The 18907-nt window shown below is 39.2% G+C and overlaps 1 protein-coding gene across 1 annotated transcript in view; it reads right to left on the bottom strand.

Moving 5' to 3' along the window:
• Positions 1 to 18907, bottom strand: part of stx18 (syntaxin 18) — a 207307-nt gene that overhangs the window by 26034 nt on the left and 162366 nt on the right. The window contains exons 3-6 of the mRNA XM_072256300.1: positions 14434 to 14549; positions 13221 to 13298; positions 9797 to 9863; positions 4399 to 4514 (exon numbers count right to left, since the gene is read on the bottom strand). Of these exons, the coding sequence (XP_072112401.1) occupies positions 4399 to 4514; positions 9797 to 9863; positions 13221 to 13298; positions 14434 to 14549 (377 nt within the window). The remainder of the gene's footprint in view (positions 1 to 4398; positions 4515 to 9796; positions 9864 to 13220; positions 13299 to 14433; positions 14550 to 18907) is intronic.

The following is an 18907-nucleotide window of genomic DNA, read 5'->3' as shown; positions in this document are numbered from 1 at the left end:
TTGTCTGTGTTAATGTGTTGTTAATGACCAGCAGGTAATGTTATTCCAGTACAGAAAGGAAAACTAAACCAAAATGATTAAGGGTCGATTGCACCTCTTCCTACAGATGCTGCCTGGCCTGCTGCGTTCACCAGCAACTTTGATGTGTGTTGCCAAAATGATTAATTACCAGTTGATGGCAAAGAAATTACATGAATTTAAAACACCTTTTTCTCTGTAATTTAACGGCACTGTTTGGTTTATTCTGTTTGCTTCATCTAGATTAGAGCATAAAATCAGTTTGCACATTTCCAAGTTGGCAATTACCACGCTGCCTTCAAAATGCTGATATTTATTGAACTAAGTAAGAATTTCCTCACTTGTAAAACATTTTCTTTCTGTATGTCTTCCCTGTTAAAAGGTATATACCTATTGCCAAAATTTAAATTACTATGCAGTTTGAGTATTTTACAGTTGTTTTTAATCAATATAAAATAGATTCTACATTTTACATAGTGGCATCTTTTATTACTCTTAATAGTGGGTGTTTGGAACATGAACTTTGTTTGGTATGTCTACTTACTGAAATGCGAAAATGATCCTTTGCATTTAGTACATCACATATACTGTATTGTCAATGTAATTCATTAGCAGTGGGCCAATTGATTTGAAGAGAGAGCTTTGCACAGGCCAGGGAGAAAAGTTTAAAAAAGGAACGTTTCACAGGGCTCGGCACGGTGCATTAGTGGCGGACAAAGCACAATGAGTGTAAGGGCACTGAACTTGAATGCCCATAATATTTGAAACAAGGTCAGTGAACTTCTGGCTCAAATCAGTACAAAGCGGTATGATTTAGTGGACATTGCAGAGATGTGGTTGCAGGGTGGAGAGGACTGGGAATTAAATATTCAAGGATATCAGGTAATACAGAAGGATAGGAAGGTAGGTAAGGGAGGTGGGGCAGCGCTCTTAATTAAAGATGAGATCAGGGTGATGGTGAGAGATGATATAAGATCTAACGAGCAGAATATTGAATCCATCTGAGTACAGATTAGGAATAGTAAAAGGAAGAAATCATTGGTGGGAGTTGTCTATCTGCCACGGAATAATAACACCACAGTGGCATTGGCAATAGAGAAATATCTGAGGCATGTAAGAATGGAATAGCAGTTATCAAGGGGGACTTTAACTTGCACATAGTTTGGGTGAATCAAGTTGGTCGAGGCAGTCTTGAGGAGGACTTCACAGAATGCATCCGTGATGGGTTTCTTGAACAGCATGTTATGGAACCTACAAGGGAACATGCTATCTTAGATCTGGTCCTGTGCAGTGAGACAAGGTAAAATTAGTGATCCTGTAGTTAGGGATCCTCTTGGAAAGAGTGATCACAGTATGACTAAATTTCTCATACCAATGGAGTATGCAATAGTTCAATCTAAAACCAGTGTATTATGCGTAAACAATGGAGACTACAATGGGATGAGGAGGATTTGGTTAGTGTAGAGTGGGAACACAGGCTATATATATGGTGGGACGCTTGAGGAACAGTGGAAGACTTTCAAAGAGATTTTTCACGGTGCTCAACTAAAGTATATTCCAGTTAAAAGCAACGACAGTAAGGATGGGGAGAGCCAGACTTGGATAACTAAAAAAATAAAAGAAGGTATTAAACTAAAAGTTTGTGCATACAGAGTTGCCAAGAGTAGTGGGAAACTACTCTTGGTGTAGTGGACTGGTCAAAGAACACTGAGGCTGTCTACAAGAAGGTTCAGAGCCGTCTCTATTTCCTGAGGAGACTGAGGTCCTTTAACATCTGCCGGACGATGCTGAGGATGTTCTACGAGTCTGTGGTGGCCAGTGCTATCATGTTTGCTGTTGTGTGCTGGGGCAGCAGGCGGAGGGTGGCAGACACCAACAGAATCAACAAACTCATTCGTAAGGCCAGTGATGTTGTGGGGATGGAACCGAACTCTCTCACGGTGGTGTCTGAAAAGAGGATGCTCTCTAAGTTGCATGTCATCTTGGTCAATGTCTCCCATCCACTACATAATGTACTGGGTGGGCACAGGAGTACATTCAGCCAGAGACTCATTCCACCGAGATGCAGCACTGAGCGTCATAGGAAGTCATTCCTGCCTGTGGCCATCAAACTTTACAACTCTTCCCTTGGAGGGTCAGACACCCTGAGCCGATAGGCTGGTCCTGGACTTATTTCATAATTTACTGGCATAATTTACATATTACTATTTAACTATCTATGGTCTATTACTATTTATTATTTATGGAGCAACTGTAAAGAAAACCAATTTCCCCCGGGATTAATAAAGTATGACTATGACTATGATTAAACTAGAAGATTGGGAAAACTTTAAAAAAACAACATAGTACCACTACGTGAGCAATAAAGAAAGGGGAGCTAGATTATGAAAATAAACTAGCATAAAATATAAAAACGGATAGTAAAAGTTTTTGTAATTATATAAAGCGGAAAAGGGTGGCTAAGGTGAATGTAGGTCCCTTGGTGGATGAGAAGGGGGAATTGATATTGGGTAATGAGGAAATGGCCAAGGCTTTGAATGACTGTTTGGTGTCGGTCTTCATGGTGGAGGACACATCTAACATGCCAAAGAGAGATGTTATGGATGCGATAGGAGGTGTTGACCTTGATACAATAGCTATCACTAACGAGGTAGTGCTGTGCAAACTTGTGGGCCTAAAGACAGATAAGTCCCCTGGTCCTGATGGAAAGCATACCAGTGTACTGAAAGAAATGGCAGAGGTTATAGTCAATGCTTTGGTGACAATTCACCAAAATTCTCTGGACTCTGGACAGGTCTCGGCAGATTGAAAGATGGCGAATGTCACGCCACTGTTCAAAAAAGGATGTAGGCAAAAGGCAGATAACTATAGGCCAGTTAGTTTAACATCTGTAGTTGGGAAAATGCTTGAAGCTATCATTAAAGAAGAAATAGCGAGGCATCCGGAAAGAAGTCGATCCATCAGGCGGACGCAGCATGGATTCAGCAAAGGCAGGTACTATCTGATAAACTTACTGGAGTTCTTTGAGGAAATAATGAGCACAGAGGGGAACAGATGGACGTTACTTACTTGAATTTCCAGAAGGCCTTCGATAAGGTGCCACATCAAAGACTTATCCATAAGATAAGGATGCATGGAGTTGAGAGTGATGTATTAGCATGGAGAGAGGATTGGTTAACTAACAGAAAGCATAGAGTTGGGATACATGGGTTACTCGGGTTAGCAATCAGTGGTGAGCGGTGTGCTGCAGGGGTTGGTGCTAGGCCTACAATTGTTCACGATATACATCAACTATCTGGAATAGGGGACCGAGTGTAGTGTATCTATGTTTGCTGATGATACTAAATTGAGTGGAAAAGCAAATTATGCAGGAGATACGGAGAATCTTCAGAGAGATACAGACAGGTTAACTGAGTGGGCAAGTGGCTGGCAGATGGAGTACAATATTGTAAATGCGAGGTCATCCACTTTGGAAGGAAAAATGAAAGAGCAGATTATGATTTAAATGGTAAAAAATTTGCAGCATGCTGCTGTGTAGCGGGACTTGGGAATGCTTATGCATGCTCCACAAAAGGTTGGTTTGCAGATGGAGCAGACAACCAAGAAGGCAACCGGAATGTTGGCATTCATTGCTAGAGGGATTGAATTTAAGAGCAGGGAGGTTATGCTGCAACTGTACAGGATACTGGTGAGGCCGCGCCTGGAGTACTGTGTGCAGTTCCATCCTCCTTACTTGAAGAAGGAAATACTGGCTTTGGAGGTGGTGCAGAGGAGGTTCACCAGGTTGATTCCAGAGATGATGGGGTTAGACTATGAGGAGAGATTGAGTCGCCTGGACTGTGTTCACTGGAATTCAGAAGAATGAGAGGGGATCTTATAGAAACATATAAAATTATGAAAAGTATAGATAAGATAGAGGCAGGAAAGTTGTTTCCACTGGTAGGTGAGACTAGAACTATGGGACATAGCCTCAGGGGAGTAGATTTAGGACAGAGATGAGGAGGAGCTGCTTTTCCCAGAGAGTGCTGAATCTGTGGAATTCTCTGTCCAATGAAACAGTGGAGACTACATGAGTAACCATATTTAAGACAAGGTTGGATAGAGAAGGGGAACTAAGGGTTATGGTGAAAAGGCAGGCAGGTCGAGATGAGTCCATGGCCAGATCAGCCATGATCTTCCTGAATGGTGCAGCAGGCTCAATGGGCCAGATGGCCGACTCCTGCTCCTATTTCTTATGTTCTTATGTCATGATTCCATTACAATTAACTAGAGTCTGTCTTGTAAACTCACACTTCATGCTTTTGATTTCTTAAGCTTTCAAAATACATCATGCCTATAAGGTATTATTACAATCACATGCAGTTCATAACTGTTACAAACCATTGCTTTCTTCTTTTAAAACTAACTCCTCCAAACTTTCAGACCCAGTTGGAGGAATCCTCTCTGAAGATGAAACTGACATCTTTTTGCTATGCTGTTCAGGCTCAAGTCTTGACCTATGAAAAAGTAATTCTGTTAGAACACCATGTAACAGCAAACTGGATTTTCTCATCCCGATATTACTTCATTCACAAGTTCACTTAGAATTAAAAACGTCTCTCACAATCAAAGATAAAATAAAAATAAGATTTCTGCAATATTCCATTTAATTTAATCATATCACCCTTAATATTTCTACATTTCAGGGGCTTCTATCACTTCTAATCATAATGTTATAAATAAAACATTTCAGGATTAGTGATTGATGCGACTCAGCAATGAACTAAGCTATTGAGCCAACTGCGGCTCAAATTTTAAATCATGGAGAATTATTGTTTCATTATTTTTATTCTTCTCTTCCACTTCTATGTTACTCCATTGTATTTATCACATTACTTAATTTTCAATACCACTCTTTGTTTCCATAGCTTATTGACAATTTTTAGTTCTTCCCAAGATCATGTAGAAAATAGATTGTTATTTTTTTCCCCAAAATAAAAAGATACACAAAGGAAACTGTGAGTTCTGTGAAATCCACCATTTTCTTTCTGAGACTTCTGTGTAGCTGATGGACTAAAGCAGACAAGCTGAAACAGCCCGTGTCTGGATCCCACATCAGCATTTTGAATGAGGGTCTATACCGCTCAATCAGTGTAGACCTTCATAACGAAGTCCAATTCTCTGTTACATTGTGATCTGCATGACCAGATCCCAGCTTTGGATGCCTGATTCATAGTAGGTACCTTTCTAAGTAATATATTTACTCATTTCACAGTTCTTCCCAAACACTCTCCTCCCTCAAATCGTAAACACAGTCCCCAGCTACTCTCCAACTCCTGACCAATGATAATGCCCAGCTTGCACATCTTGCCCAACAATTTTAGCCTAGCCCTTTCCTCCCCAAGTCTCCTCACACAACCCTCAATCCTACACTGACTTCATGGCTTGCTTTCAACCTTCCAATACCTGATAGCTACACCCTGCCACTAGTGACATTCACCACACCCCAGGACAAACACCGCAATGAGAACTTGGACTTGGGACAACTTCAGATTTCCTTTGTGTGTTCTGTCTTGACCTATTCAGCAGCCAGCAATGCTTTGGTCTTGTGCAGGATTGAATTCAGTAGCAGAAAGTCCCTGAATAAAGGGAGCATAAATATAACAGTGTATAGCAAGTTGATCTTTGCTGTATAACTCTCACATTTATACTCCCAAATAAGCACCACTCTATTTCTCCTTGCTTGATCATGCAATCCTCTTGCTTGTTTGAATATAATGTTACTACTTTCTGTATAAATGTTGTTTATAAGGAATTAATATTTAGATGGAAACAGACTTCAACTCTATTATGACTTTAAAATTTTATATTCATAATTACCAAAACACCTGAAGAAATACTGGTGGTAATATCTCTTATATGTGCTGAACTCATTAAAATTAAAAAATATGGAAGAATGAAAGCAAGAATAATTAACACATTCTTTTTCTTTTAAACTACCCATATGGCAATATAACCAGAATAAAAACAAGAGAACAATTTTACAATAATTACAAAAACTTAGAAAGCATTAATACTACTAATTATTCATTCAAAAAACAGTGACACAAGCACCATTTTCAATATGGATCCGATCAGAAATGAACACTCAGGGATACAATTGCAATAGTTATATATGCAATGAAATCGGCCCTAGGCCCAGAAGTATTGAGCTGCTAGAAATGCAATTGCAGGCTGCCAAATTTATCTCAATGGCAAATTTATACAAAATTGCAACAAAGTATTCTAATTAAGTCTGTGCTAATTTTTCAACCCACTCTATTAAGGGGATATACTTGAAGTGTGCAAACAAATAAAATGGTTCTAGAGGGTAATTAGCAAATGAAATTTCATTTGTTAATGTAACAAGCTGCAGCAGTCTAAATTTAGGATGCACACTGGGTACAAATAGAAGAGTTACAACATTTAAGATGAAGTTAGATAAATGTCGATGGCGGGTGCTTAAAATTATAATAAAATTAAATCTAGGATCCATAATTTTACATGTAATAATATTAAAAAATGTGCATTCATGTAATAGAGAAAAATAAATAGGAAGCGTAAAAATGAAGTCATACAGAAAATGAACCCATTTCTAAGGAACACATACTGTACTTGGGAGTTCTAATTGGGTTGGTAGTTTGCATTTGTTTCACCAAGCAAGTGTACTTTCTGATACTGCTACACACAGAATTCTCGAAGTACTTTTTGGTTACGTCCTTGTTGAGTTGATGTCAGGCTCTTGAAACACTGTCTTTCTGGTGGGCTTCCTAATAAAACAGCACCTTGGGGTACAGTGTGTATCAGCTTGAGTGAAGGAAGTCAATGCCTGTCTGTTCGGGCACGTGGCTGATGTGGTTGAATATTTGGCAATGTGTGAAGCTGCAAGATCTGAGGCAAAGTTTGCAGCAAATGTGCAGCTTTGTTATGCATTGGAAGATTAATTGGAGTAGTATAACCACTGGGACTGTGGTATATTGAGAAGTTACTCAGGGTCTTACAATGTATGATATTTTATAGTGCATTTACTAGGTTTTCCTATTGTTGTGAACAAATCAATCCTTCTCCATGTTGCTCACTGCTTTTTCGTCATATGTTTGAAGAGACCCTCTCTCCTTGAGTCCCCAGAGCACCACCAGAGGACTAGGGGCCCTACTCTCCCATCCTTCTTTCCCAGGCTAGATTTGATTGTAGAACAATTCCCAGCATTTCCTCCAGACACAATACATCATTGCTCTGATAGAGATCAATTTGAAGAAGTCTATTCATTTATCTATTGATTTATTCAGTTTTCAGCATGGAGCCATTTATTGCCCATCTCTTTTTCCCCTTGAGAATGTGATAATAATGGCTTCCTAGACTGTTTCGGAGAACAGGAACATCCAACAGACTGTATTCAAATAATGGACCAACTGGGTAAAGTCAGATCTCTTCCCTTAAGGGTTTTAGTGGACCAAATGTGTTAAATCAGGTCTACTGCTTTTGAGGTCTTTATTACTTTGTTGTTCCACATTCCACCTAATTAACTGGAATTTAAATTCTGCAACTGCTGTAGAATTGTACACTGAATTGAGTTGAATGGATCTTAAGTCTCTGGATAATTAATTCAAACTTTTGGATTATCAGTTGAGTAAATTAATAGCTATGTAACTCTTTAACTCAGATTACATGTTACTGATGATTTGCAGCCCTTTGCTTATGAGAGCAACCAATGGGTGTGCCATCTGCAGACAACACTGATATAATTTCTAAGCAACACCTGCATTCCACTCAGCATTTATGAGGGATGCTCAGTGGGGATGTTGTGGTTTTTCAAGGAAGCTCTGGAACATCCTTGAATCTTTTCCTTTAGCCATCTGGTAATATCTATTGATGACAGAGCTCAAAAGACTGCAATATGATGAAGCAGGTAGTGCTGCTGCCTCCAAAGTTCTCGTGACCCAGATTTGATCCTGACATTGAGTACCAATTAGGGGGAGTTTGCATACTCCTCATGTGACTGCATGTATCACCTGTTTCTCCCCCACCCAGGTATTTTGGTTTCCTCTTACAACCCAAAGCTGAGAAGCTAAGTAGGTATTGTAAATTGTCCCTCGTGTAGGTGGGTGGTAGGAGAATCAGAATGGGTTTAATCAGTAAGTTTGAGAAAGACCGTAAAGGAATAAATTGGAGAATGAGATTAATGAGAATGTTCTGAGAACCAGCATAGACTGGATGAGTCAGTTGACTTCCTATACTGCAACAAAGGTATGAAATTTTGAATCTGGATGTAGACGTATTGTACGTGATGGGATACCAGTAGTCGGCATCCAAATAACATGGTAACAGAGTTTATGAAGTGAAATAAGGGTATCAACACTGGATGAGATTTACTGTCACTGCAAAATCTCCAAATCTTTCACAATTGGTGATGTTCCTCCGGTGCCTTTAGATACCTACATTTAACAAACAGAGAACCAGTAGTATATATGGGAGGCCAGGGATTACTGCTGCCTGGTAGACCATGAATTTTTTGCCACTTTTGAAGTCTTGATTTTTAAACGTCCTTACCCTCAATCAGGTGTAGTGATGCACAGAAAGCAATGGTGAATGCCATCACTCATGCCTACTTTCATTCAGAACTGGCCTGTTTTTATCAGAGTTGCACTATGTACTTTAATAATAAATGCAGGTATTGTAAGGAAGGACAAACTCATTTAAAGTCTTTGACTCTGTCACCCAGAAGGACGATGCAGCACCTTCAGTTCTCTGAATAAATTATATTTGCTTCACAATGGCATGCAAGTCATCAGTCTAACCATGGAAACTACAACTGTGCAATCTGACACTTTCAATCTTTCTCACTGTAATGCTGCACCTCATCTTCAATAAGCCTCCTGCTGGAGTGGAAATAATTTACAGGACTAATAGTAAATTAGTCCTACATAATCTACACTCTACAACCAAGGCCATCCCAACCTCAGTTTTTAACTTCAAATATGCTGAAGGTGCTCATGCTAGCGTATGTCTACAGGCTGAGATTCTAGTCAAATACTGAAGCACTGGAGAAATGGGCTTTATATCCATAAATCAACATCTAGCACAAATACTGAGGTACCTCAAAAATATCCCCTTCATGACACCATAGTGTTAACAGTGAATAGAACTGCACCATCAGGTAGGAGGTACAGAAACCTGAAGGCACACACTCAGTGATTCAGGAACAACTTCTTCCCCTCTGCCATCCGATTCCTAAATGAACATTGAATCTTTGGACACTACCTCACTTCTTTTTAAATATACAGTATTTCTGTTTCTGCACAATTTTTTTAAAAATCTATTCAATATATGCAGTTGATTTACTTGTTTATTTATTATTATCATTTATTTTCCTCTCTGCTAGATTATGTATTGCATTAAACTGCTGCTGCTAAGTTAACAAATTACATGTCACATGCCAGTGATAATAAACCTGATTCTGATTCTGGCTATATTGTCCCTCTAAATCATTTATCTCTCACCTTAAATCTATGTCTTTTGGTTGCAGACATTACTGCTAAGGGGCATAGTTTATCTGTTCCTTTCATAATTTTTTTAATACTTCTTTTCGGAAACCCCCTTCTCTTCTACGCCAGAGAAAACATCATTGACAAATGATAACCAACACAAACAATAAATGCAAGAACAGTGCATAGGAACAATGCCCTTATAAGGCTGGGCTGAATTGGTTATCAATATACAGCAAAGGTAAAGTGTTGCATTAACAGTTTATGGTACTCACAGTCTTTTCTTATCCACCACACGTTTGACACGAATTGCTCTTTGCTCGGAGTACACTTTACAAACATCTGTCAAAGCAGACAAGATCAATTGATGCGTGAACAAAAACTGTTAATTATTTGGGTTACAAGCTTTTTAAGCAATTTATGATACCAAGCAGCACCAATATTTTAGTATTAGTGAGGTATTAAAATGCTAAAATAATGAATTCCATGGATATTTTGCATAAATTCAAAATGCCAGGGTCCGAAGGAGATTAAGTTTTTGTAGATATCTTTAAAAGCTTGATATTCCCATTGAAGTTACAATCCTGCTGTTCCATCTAAGCCATTCAATATTTTCCTGTGGGAAAGGAGTGAGGAAGGTTTATTGGTTTAGGTTTTGACATGAGGGAATATTTCCATTTTTCGTTTTATACAGAGGTAAGATTTTAAAAACATACCCTTCACTCTGGAGCAAGTAACCCCATCCTGATAGCTAATAATTTTTCTTGATAATTCTATGCATATATTAGGCATTGAAATGGTGGAATTTAACCTCTAGACAACACAATGTCAGATGCTGTATTCTGCCAACCAACTGAGCAGATTGAAACCTGCAATCCTGCTGCATCCCGACATGAATAGTGGTGGACAATTAAATGGTAACTCATATTAGGCTAGATTTTTAGATTAGCTTTATTTGTCGCACGTACAATGAAAACGTATTGTTTCATACTGTGAAATGTGCCATTTTGGGGCAGCCTACAAGCATTGCCATGTTTCTGGTACAAATAGAACAGCTCACAATTTAATAACCCTAATCTGGACTGTGAGACAATACTGGAGTACCTGGAGGAAACCCACATGGTCATGGGGAGAAAATCCAGACTCCCCAGATACAGTGGCAGGAATTGAACTCAGATTGTGATCGCTTGCACTGTAAAATGTTACACTACTTCCCCTTCAGTTTGTCCCCTCCACCATTACAGAAGCCAGTCTTGAGTCAACATGATTCGCCCTGTAATATCAAGAAACGACTGAGCACATTGGATACAGAAAACATATGGGATATTCATAGCTGTGGATCACCTTGTACTCCAGAACCAACTCTACCTCCAACCAAATGGATCAGGTATAGTTACATCTACTCACAAAATGGAAAATTGTCCAGGTAGGAGGACAAACACAGTTCAGCTAATTATCATCCAATCATCAGCAATGTGACAGGAGATGCGGTCAACAAAGTTATTAAGAAACATTGCTCTTAAGGACAATGAACTGCCAGTAAGTGCCAGTGATGACTAGATAAGAAAAGAGAATAAATGGAATAAAAAGAGTTCTGATTATACAATCTGAAGTCAATTACACTATTGACTGGTGTTCATGGCTTATTCAGTCCATGGGCAATTAATGCCATTGTAATACTTTGCCAAGTTTTGCAGAAGGAGATGAGTTATTAACTTCAAACTTTCTGCATTTTCACTCAAAGAATTGTACTGCACGTGCATGTAACGAGAGCTGTATAACTCATCTCCTGCTACCTAAGACCACGAACTTATCAATCACCCCTGCTGTGGACCACTTCTACAAAGAAGGGATCCGTATGCTCCACGACCGCTGGACTAAGTGTGTACATGTAGGAGGGGACTATGTTGAAAAATAAATGTGCTAGATTTTCTGAAATTGACTCCTTCTACTTCAGGCCACAAACTTATCAATCACCCCTCGTATGTAGAGTGTGCAATACTGAATCTGTCTTTGTCTCTTAAGGGACATCCCTGCCATCTGTATGGATGCCAACTGTTGTAGCGTGGATGAAATTACCGGAGGGACAGAGTCACTGGTAGATACAAAGCAGCTTCTTTATTCGACACAGCAAGGTACAGTAGGCATCATACGGATGGAGACGCTTTCCGCAGAAAGGTCTGCTGGCTAAAATGTGGGCTCGATATTTATATGCTAAACACAAAGGCAATCGCTACTGAAAAAGTTACAGACAATGCATAGACAATGCTTTCTTTTGAAGTTACATACAAACATCACACCTTCGGATTTCATCCTTTCCTTCTGACGCCAACATGTCTGGGTTGGTATCCACCGCCTTTAGTTCAATCCACAATACATTTATTTGGCATTTTACGTGCTAACATAGAAGACAATTAATATTTATAATGTATAGATAAGACTGTCTTCGAAACTACAGCATCAGGCACCAGAAGCATCTTGTATTTACACCTTTTAGGAAGCCCATTGTGGTAGACTCAAACCACAGTCCTTTGTCAAACAGTTAAAATAGAGGTCTGGTGGCCAAAGTCATTTAAGTGTTAACAAATCATCTACCCAAAAAGAAATCCACTCTAACACCAACTAGCTCAAGGGCATTGATTAAACCATTTGATTAATATTTTATAACCACTGCTGTGGAGTGATATCAATTTGCAGCACCTGCAAGTAGCAAGTATCTGTCAAAACAATCTTGCTGTTTTGAAAAAGGAAACCACAGAACAGTTTAAGCAACAATAGAGTTAATTCATGAGTTAGAGTTCTAAATAATTTATCAATAAAGCTCTATTTAAGCTTTGAAAATGCAGATATCACAACATAGGCTTTTTACCTTGATGTATCTTATCAAATGACCTATTTCAGAATGTTGCCAACATTCCTGCTCCAAGGATCTCTTCTTTCCCTTCTGGCTGTTCTCAGGCTCCACGGCCTTGATCTTAGCTTCTCCTGGCTCTCTGGCCTCACTCTCTGAGTGTTCACAGGAGCTTTGACCTCAATTTCTGGCCTCCTTTCTGGCTATTCCAATGGACTCTGGCCTTACTTTTAGCTGTTCCTGTGTTCCCTCTGATCTTCCTCCCAGCAGCTCCTGGGGCATTATTAAGTGTGTTCTTGATTTAAAAGATTGAGCTATGGTCTAATGGACTTTAATATTGCCACTTGTGAGAGTTTATGTAATCATAAACAGGCTTGTGACAGATCAGGTAATGGGAGGACAATACTCTTCTAGCCGCTGGGTTCACTAAATTACCAGATATTACATGTATAAAATCTGAATCTAGATGGTAAGAATCAAAGAAACACACTTTGTATGATTTCTCTTTGATACTGGACACAAATAAGGTATTTGAATTGCGAATGAAAATCATCACACATTTTTACAGCAAATTAACTTGGCTATCATTTTTGTCATGTTCCACCAAGATTTTGGTGGTCTCCTTTGGTCTGATTTAGAGTATGTTCACTAATTCTTGAATCCTAACCATCCTCTGTTACTGATAATTTTGAGTTCTGACACACTTGGATTCACAGCATAAATGTATGATTTTTATTCCATATAACCAATTTAATAAGGCAATATTTTATGCAGCAAATATTTCTGTGGCATTTCTTAAAGTTTGAAAGAATTCCCAAGATCCAATCAAAAACATACATTACACTTACTTTTCAGGTAAGCTTCAAGCAGGTCTAAAACACCTTCTCGATGCTCCTTTACTTGGGGAGAACTTACATTCTTGATGGCTGCATCAGAAAGAGTGACCTTTAAAGCAATTATTATCCATAATTTTCTGAAACTTCCTGCTACATTAACTCAATAATTAATTGTGTTAACTGTCTTAGTATTTAGTGATCTGTTATTTAAATAGCCACATAAAATTCACTTAATTTAACATATATTTAATTGCCAGTATTCATTGGAGTCTCATTCTTTATTTTCAGCATAAGTGCTCTTACAGAAATCCAACACAATTTACTTCAACTAAATTATTTAAAATAGAAAGATTTTACCATGGAACTAGCGTACAGAGTCACCATAAGGAAGTGTGGTACGGTTTGCAGAGAAGGAGGTTAAACGTTTTTCGGGGAAGTGGCAGAATTCAAGGAAGAATACCAACAGGAGTAGAAATCTGTCTTCCACTAATGCGCTTGACATGTACAGAGTTCAATGCACCCAAGTTACTATATCACACATTAAATGCATGCAACAGAGAACAAATTTCCACCTCAGGGTATTTAAGATGAATTGAGGTCAGAAGGACAGTTTGAAAGTTTGACCAGGGTGACCTTGGCACAAATGAAGTGCTGTTGTGCTGACACTTTGCTAATAAAGCATAAAATACTGTGAATACTCAGAAGGTAATTCAGCTCAGCATCTATGGAGAATGGAACATGAAGTTACTATTTCTGGCCATTGACCATGTATCTGGACATTAAATGTTTACACTGTTTTTCTCCACAGACTTTGGTCAGTCAGCATTTCTTGTTTGTGTTTTAGGTTTCTGATGTGGCTCCTACAGGTTGTGTAACCAGTGTTGCAAGGCCAGTTGCTCACCCTAACTGAGACAGTTGTGGTTGAACTCCCTAAATTCCCTTCCCCATCAGACAGGGTCACCTAGATGTCATCCCTCTGGCTTGACATGTTGTGGAAATTTTGGTTCAATCCATTTCTACATGTGCAGTGGCACACTAAGGAATATAGCAAAAAATAACTTTCTAAATGAAGTCAATTGACAACAGTGAACATAAATCAATACCTCCACTTGTTTTTGTTAATTCTGTTAAGAATTCTAAGTCACAGTTTCATTTTTATAGAAGTGTAGCTTCTTTAGAGATTTTCCAAGGCTCTGCAGAGCTTCATTTTTTGCATTGGGTTTACCTTCTGCCTTCAGCTGTTGGATGGCATCAGAGCAGGTTCTCATAAAAATCTGCGCATCCTGGTCAATCTGGTCACGTTCGGTGTCTGTCATACGAGAATATTCCGACATTCCAAAACTGGGAATTGAAGAAAACATGATAAGTAAGACCAAAAATTCAAAATAAAAATAATGCAGAAAATGCTCAAAATGAGTCTGATCCAGTAGCATCAGGAAGAGGAAGGCTGGGATGGAATATTTTCTCCATACATTCTGTCCAAATTGCATTGTAATTTTACATTTATATTTCAGATTTCCAAAAGCTGCAATGTTTTTGTTCAACATGAAAAACTGCTTAATTTGATGATGGTAGTGAAAATTGGCAATAGTTGGATTGTCTATATTTGAAACTTAAGGAAATGAGATCTTCTCAGGATGGATACCTGCCATCACAGCCATTCTCTTTTCTCCCTATACCTTCTGGGAGAAGATACAGGAGCTTGAAGACCAAGAGAACCAGACTTGACAACAACTTCTTCCCCAATGCTATCAGATTTCTGAACCAATCTCTTCTTCCAGATCATCATCCAATGTTCTCAGACCGCTTCCATTATTGTCATTTCAGCATTCCTTTTTGCACTACTTCAGTTTGCATCGCTATACTCTGCACCATTCCATACACTGGTGCTTGTCACATTGTTTATTGTTGTATTTGTTAGGACTATATACACTGTTAACACATGAGCAAAGAAATTCCTTGCAATTTTCTGTATATGACAAACTAATCTGAATCTGAAAAAAATGCGGATTGAAGGGAAGAATCCTGTTGTCGAGGTCCACTTAAGAAGTATTATTAGAGGCGGACTGAAGAAAAGGGTTCTAGCAGAAGATGTAAATAGATAAGATCATGAATGTCACAATCTCTGGGTTACCAATTGGGTCCCATGCAAATTGACATTGGAACTGTCATCCTTGTCCGTGCCAGACAATATGTCACCTAAACCAACCTAAATGGCTGATTCTTAACTATCCTTTAAAACAGGGGTCCCCAACCTTTTTTGCACCGCGGACTGGCCGACTGGGGGCGGGGGCGGTGTTCAAGTAGGGTTAAACTCACCTCAACATGTCTTTTACAGTTAGGGTTGCCAACTTTCTTGCCAACAAGGGACAAAAGTAGCAGTCAAATCCCGGGACACTTGTGTTTACCCCGAGGAAGACTACCATGACCATGAACCCTTGCGTGGGCACCTGTGTGCGCATGCATGGTGTGTGCATGCGCCTACGTGCCGATTTTTTTCCACAAATTGGTTTTGGCTTAATCTTTCTGACTATACTGTACATACATTATTTCTACTTTACATAGGCTGTGTATTTATCATATCATTCCTGCTTTTACTATATGTTAGTGTTATTTTAGGTTTGATGTGTTATTTGGGATGATTTGGTAGGTTATTTTTTGGGTCTGGGAACGCTCAAACATTTTCCCCATATAAATTAATGGTAACTGCTTCTGCGCTTTATGCCATTTCGGCATGAAAGGTTTCATAGGAACACTCTACCTTACTGAGGGAAATACGGGACAAGGGCGGTCCTGTATGGGACAAATCAATTTAGCACAATATACGGGATGTCCTGGCAAATAAGGGACAGTTGGCAACCCTATCATCAAGTTCAACAGTGCGTGACAGGGAATGAGGAAAAGGTGCAGCTGACTCATATCGTTTCCTTGCGGCCCTGTCGCACATGCTTTGCAGCCTGGTACCGGTCCGTGGCCTGGTGGTTGGGGACCGCTGCTTTAAAGTAACCTATGTGAAGTCAGGTACAAGCTTCAGGGTTCTATTTTCCTAATCTGTGAAATCCAATGTCCATGTTTTTCCTTTCAACCAGTTTCCCTCCACACAGCCACCTCTACTTGTTCAAACTTAAGCTGGTATCATTAATCATTTCTTCAAAATCTATTCCTATCTTCAAAAAGTCTCTCCTGATGATTGATACACTAGCTACTGTACTCTTTGAAGCTTAGACAGTATTTTACAAATAAGGAATCTAGAGATTTACTTGCCCATTAGCCAGTTAGTTATATTGCCAAATTTGTGATAGCCATCTAGAAGCACTTAGTCCTGTAGCTGGTTGAATGAGCAGACTATTTCAGTACAGTAATGTTTTGGAATATTACTTGATTAGTATTGATTTTAGCATAAACCTGTAGTTAAACACTGAACTACTTTAAAGCTGCCAGTACAATATTTGGCACTTTGAGTGCACCATAGCAATCAATGATACTTCACAAGTGCAATGAAGCACATAGTACTGAAGTAATTATGTTTCATTGTCTAGCTCACTTTAACCCTATAACCCAGAAGGCGGCAGCTATTGTGATCAAGTTAACTTTTGATTTTTGTCCTAAACATTTCAGGCTTTTTAATTTAGCCTGAGAAACCCCATATGATAGAGCACCTCCGTTCCATCTGCCACAAGCAGGACCTCCTGGTGGCCAACCATTTTTAATTCCAATTCCCATTCCGACGTGTGAATCCATGCCCTCCTCTTGCACCAAGATGAGGCCACCCTCAGGGTGGAGGAGCAACACCTTATATTCTGTCTCATACCCTCCAACCTGATGGTATGAATATCTATTGCTCCTTCTGGTGAACAAAACCCTTCAACCCCTTCCTCTATTCCCAACTCTGACCTTTTTCCTCTCCTCTTTTCCTTTCTCCTATGGTCCACTCTCTTCTCCTATCGGATGCTTTCTTCTCCAGTCCGTAACTTTTCCCACTCACCTGGCTTCACCTATCACTTCTTTCCTCTCCTCCACCCTTTAATTCAGGCATTTCCCCCCTTTCTTCTCAGCCCTCAAGAAGGTCTTGGCCCAAAATATTTACTGTTCACTCTTTTCCATAGATGCTGCCTGACCTGCTGAGTTCCTTCAGCATTTTGTGTGTGTTGCTTTGGATTTCTAGCATCTGCAGATTTTCTTGCGTTTGTGATAGAAAATGATTTTCTATGTGGGGAATCTAAATTATATTTAGCAACACGAATTAAGATGTTCCCACAGAGACATTTGAAGAATACTTCTGCAGTTTCTATAAAATACTTAGTGAATTATGATATTATTTTCTTAAAATATTGATAAATAGCCCAACCAATTCTTCTCAGGCAGTCCCTTAGACTCAAGGATAATGTGTTTCCACTCCACTTTATGGTTCCTTAGGTGACTGATGAGAAAATGCAGACTATTCTACAGATTGAGCAGGTAGTTTATGAGGTTGTGCCCGCTGCCATCTATAGAGGACTGCTGTGTGCAACTGATGCATGGATTCGTAGTTCTCAATACTATGTACTGTGCAATTAATGGGTCAGGGCTTCTTCAAAGTTAGAAAGAAAAAATATAAGTCTGTAGATGCTGGAATCTGGAGCCACAATTTGCTGGAGGAGCTCAGCAAGTCAAGCAATCTTGGGGGTGGGGGGAAAGAATTCTTAAGCGTTTGACAGCATGTCATATTTTCTTGGAGGCGTTGAGCACATCTTCGAATCTCTTCCTCCATCTGCATGGTAATCTAGTCCCATGACTCAGCTTGAAACAGAATGCTGCTTCAGGAGTGTAGATATGATGTGCTCTGCTCAACTCAATCCATGATGTCTAATCAGGTCTCATTGCTGTGAATGTTGGCTTAGGAGAGGACACACTGGCTTGCTTATCCCTCCAGTGTTGTACAGGAGGGCCTAACTGGTAGAGGACCTGTGTCTTGCAGATGTTGAGTATGAGGCTATACAATCCTAACCTGTACTTTGGTGGACAGGTTAGTGACATGGAGCTTGACCTTCATTTCAATCAATACTCACAAGCAACATACAGGCTAAGGCAGTATCTTTTAAAACAAAATAAATTCATTGTGCATTTTGTGAAGTAAATAAATACTTTCCTGTTTTGCACTGTACGCTATGATATTCGATCAATTTTGAATGCTCCTCCTTAGTTAAATTTAGTTACAGATCTTCACAATGATCTGTAACTTGATGGACTCAGCTAATCACCAAGAATTGTCTATGGTCCTTGTTGTCTAGGCTTGATTCTTGCTGACTCTTTATTGTAAGGCGGCAAGGTAAAGCAAGGTTCCCTAAAGCCAGTGAACAGGCTTTAGGCTTGATTTGCTAACCAAAAAATGCCTTTGACAGCAGTAAAATCTTCACGTTCTGCCATAGCTGGGCAATTTTTCCTTTAGGATTTTACAACCTCTCTCATACTCAAAAACACTTTTAAAAGTATTTTGAATCATTTAAAAATATATCAAAGCTAAATTTATTGAAAAAGTTAAGAAAACATTCACAAACCACCATTTGCATTAAAGTAACATTAAAAAGCTTCTTTCTAAGCACTGCCATTAAAATGGAATGAAGATGTAACTTTTTTTCTGGACTTTTACTGGGGAATATGTTTTTCTGCTGTAAGAACAGAACATGGATGGGAATGGCTGGCCACATTCAGCACAATTC

Source organism: Mobula birostris, chromosome 4 (genome assembly GCF_030028105.1).
Source record: "Mobula birostris isolate sMobBir1 chromosome 4, sMobBir1.hap1, whole genome shotgun sequence".
Lineage (NCBI taxonomy): Eukaryota > Metazoa > Chordata > Chondrichthyes > Myliobatiformes > Myliobatidae > Mobula > Mobula birostris.
This window is presented reverse-complemented; position numbering and strand designations above follow the sequence as displayed.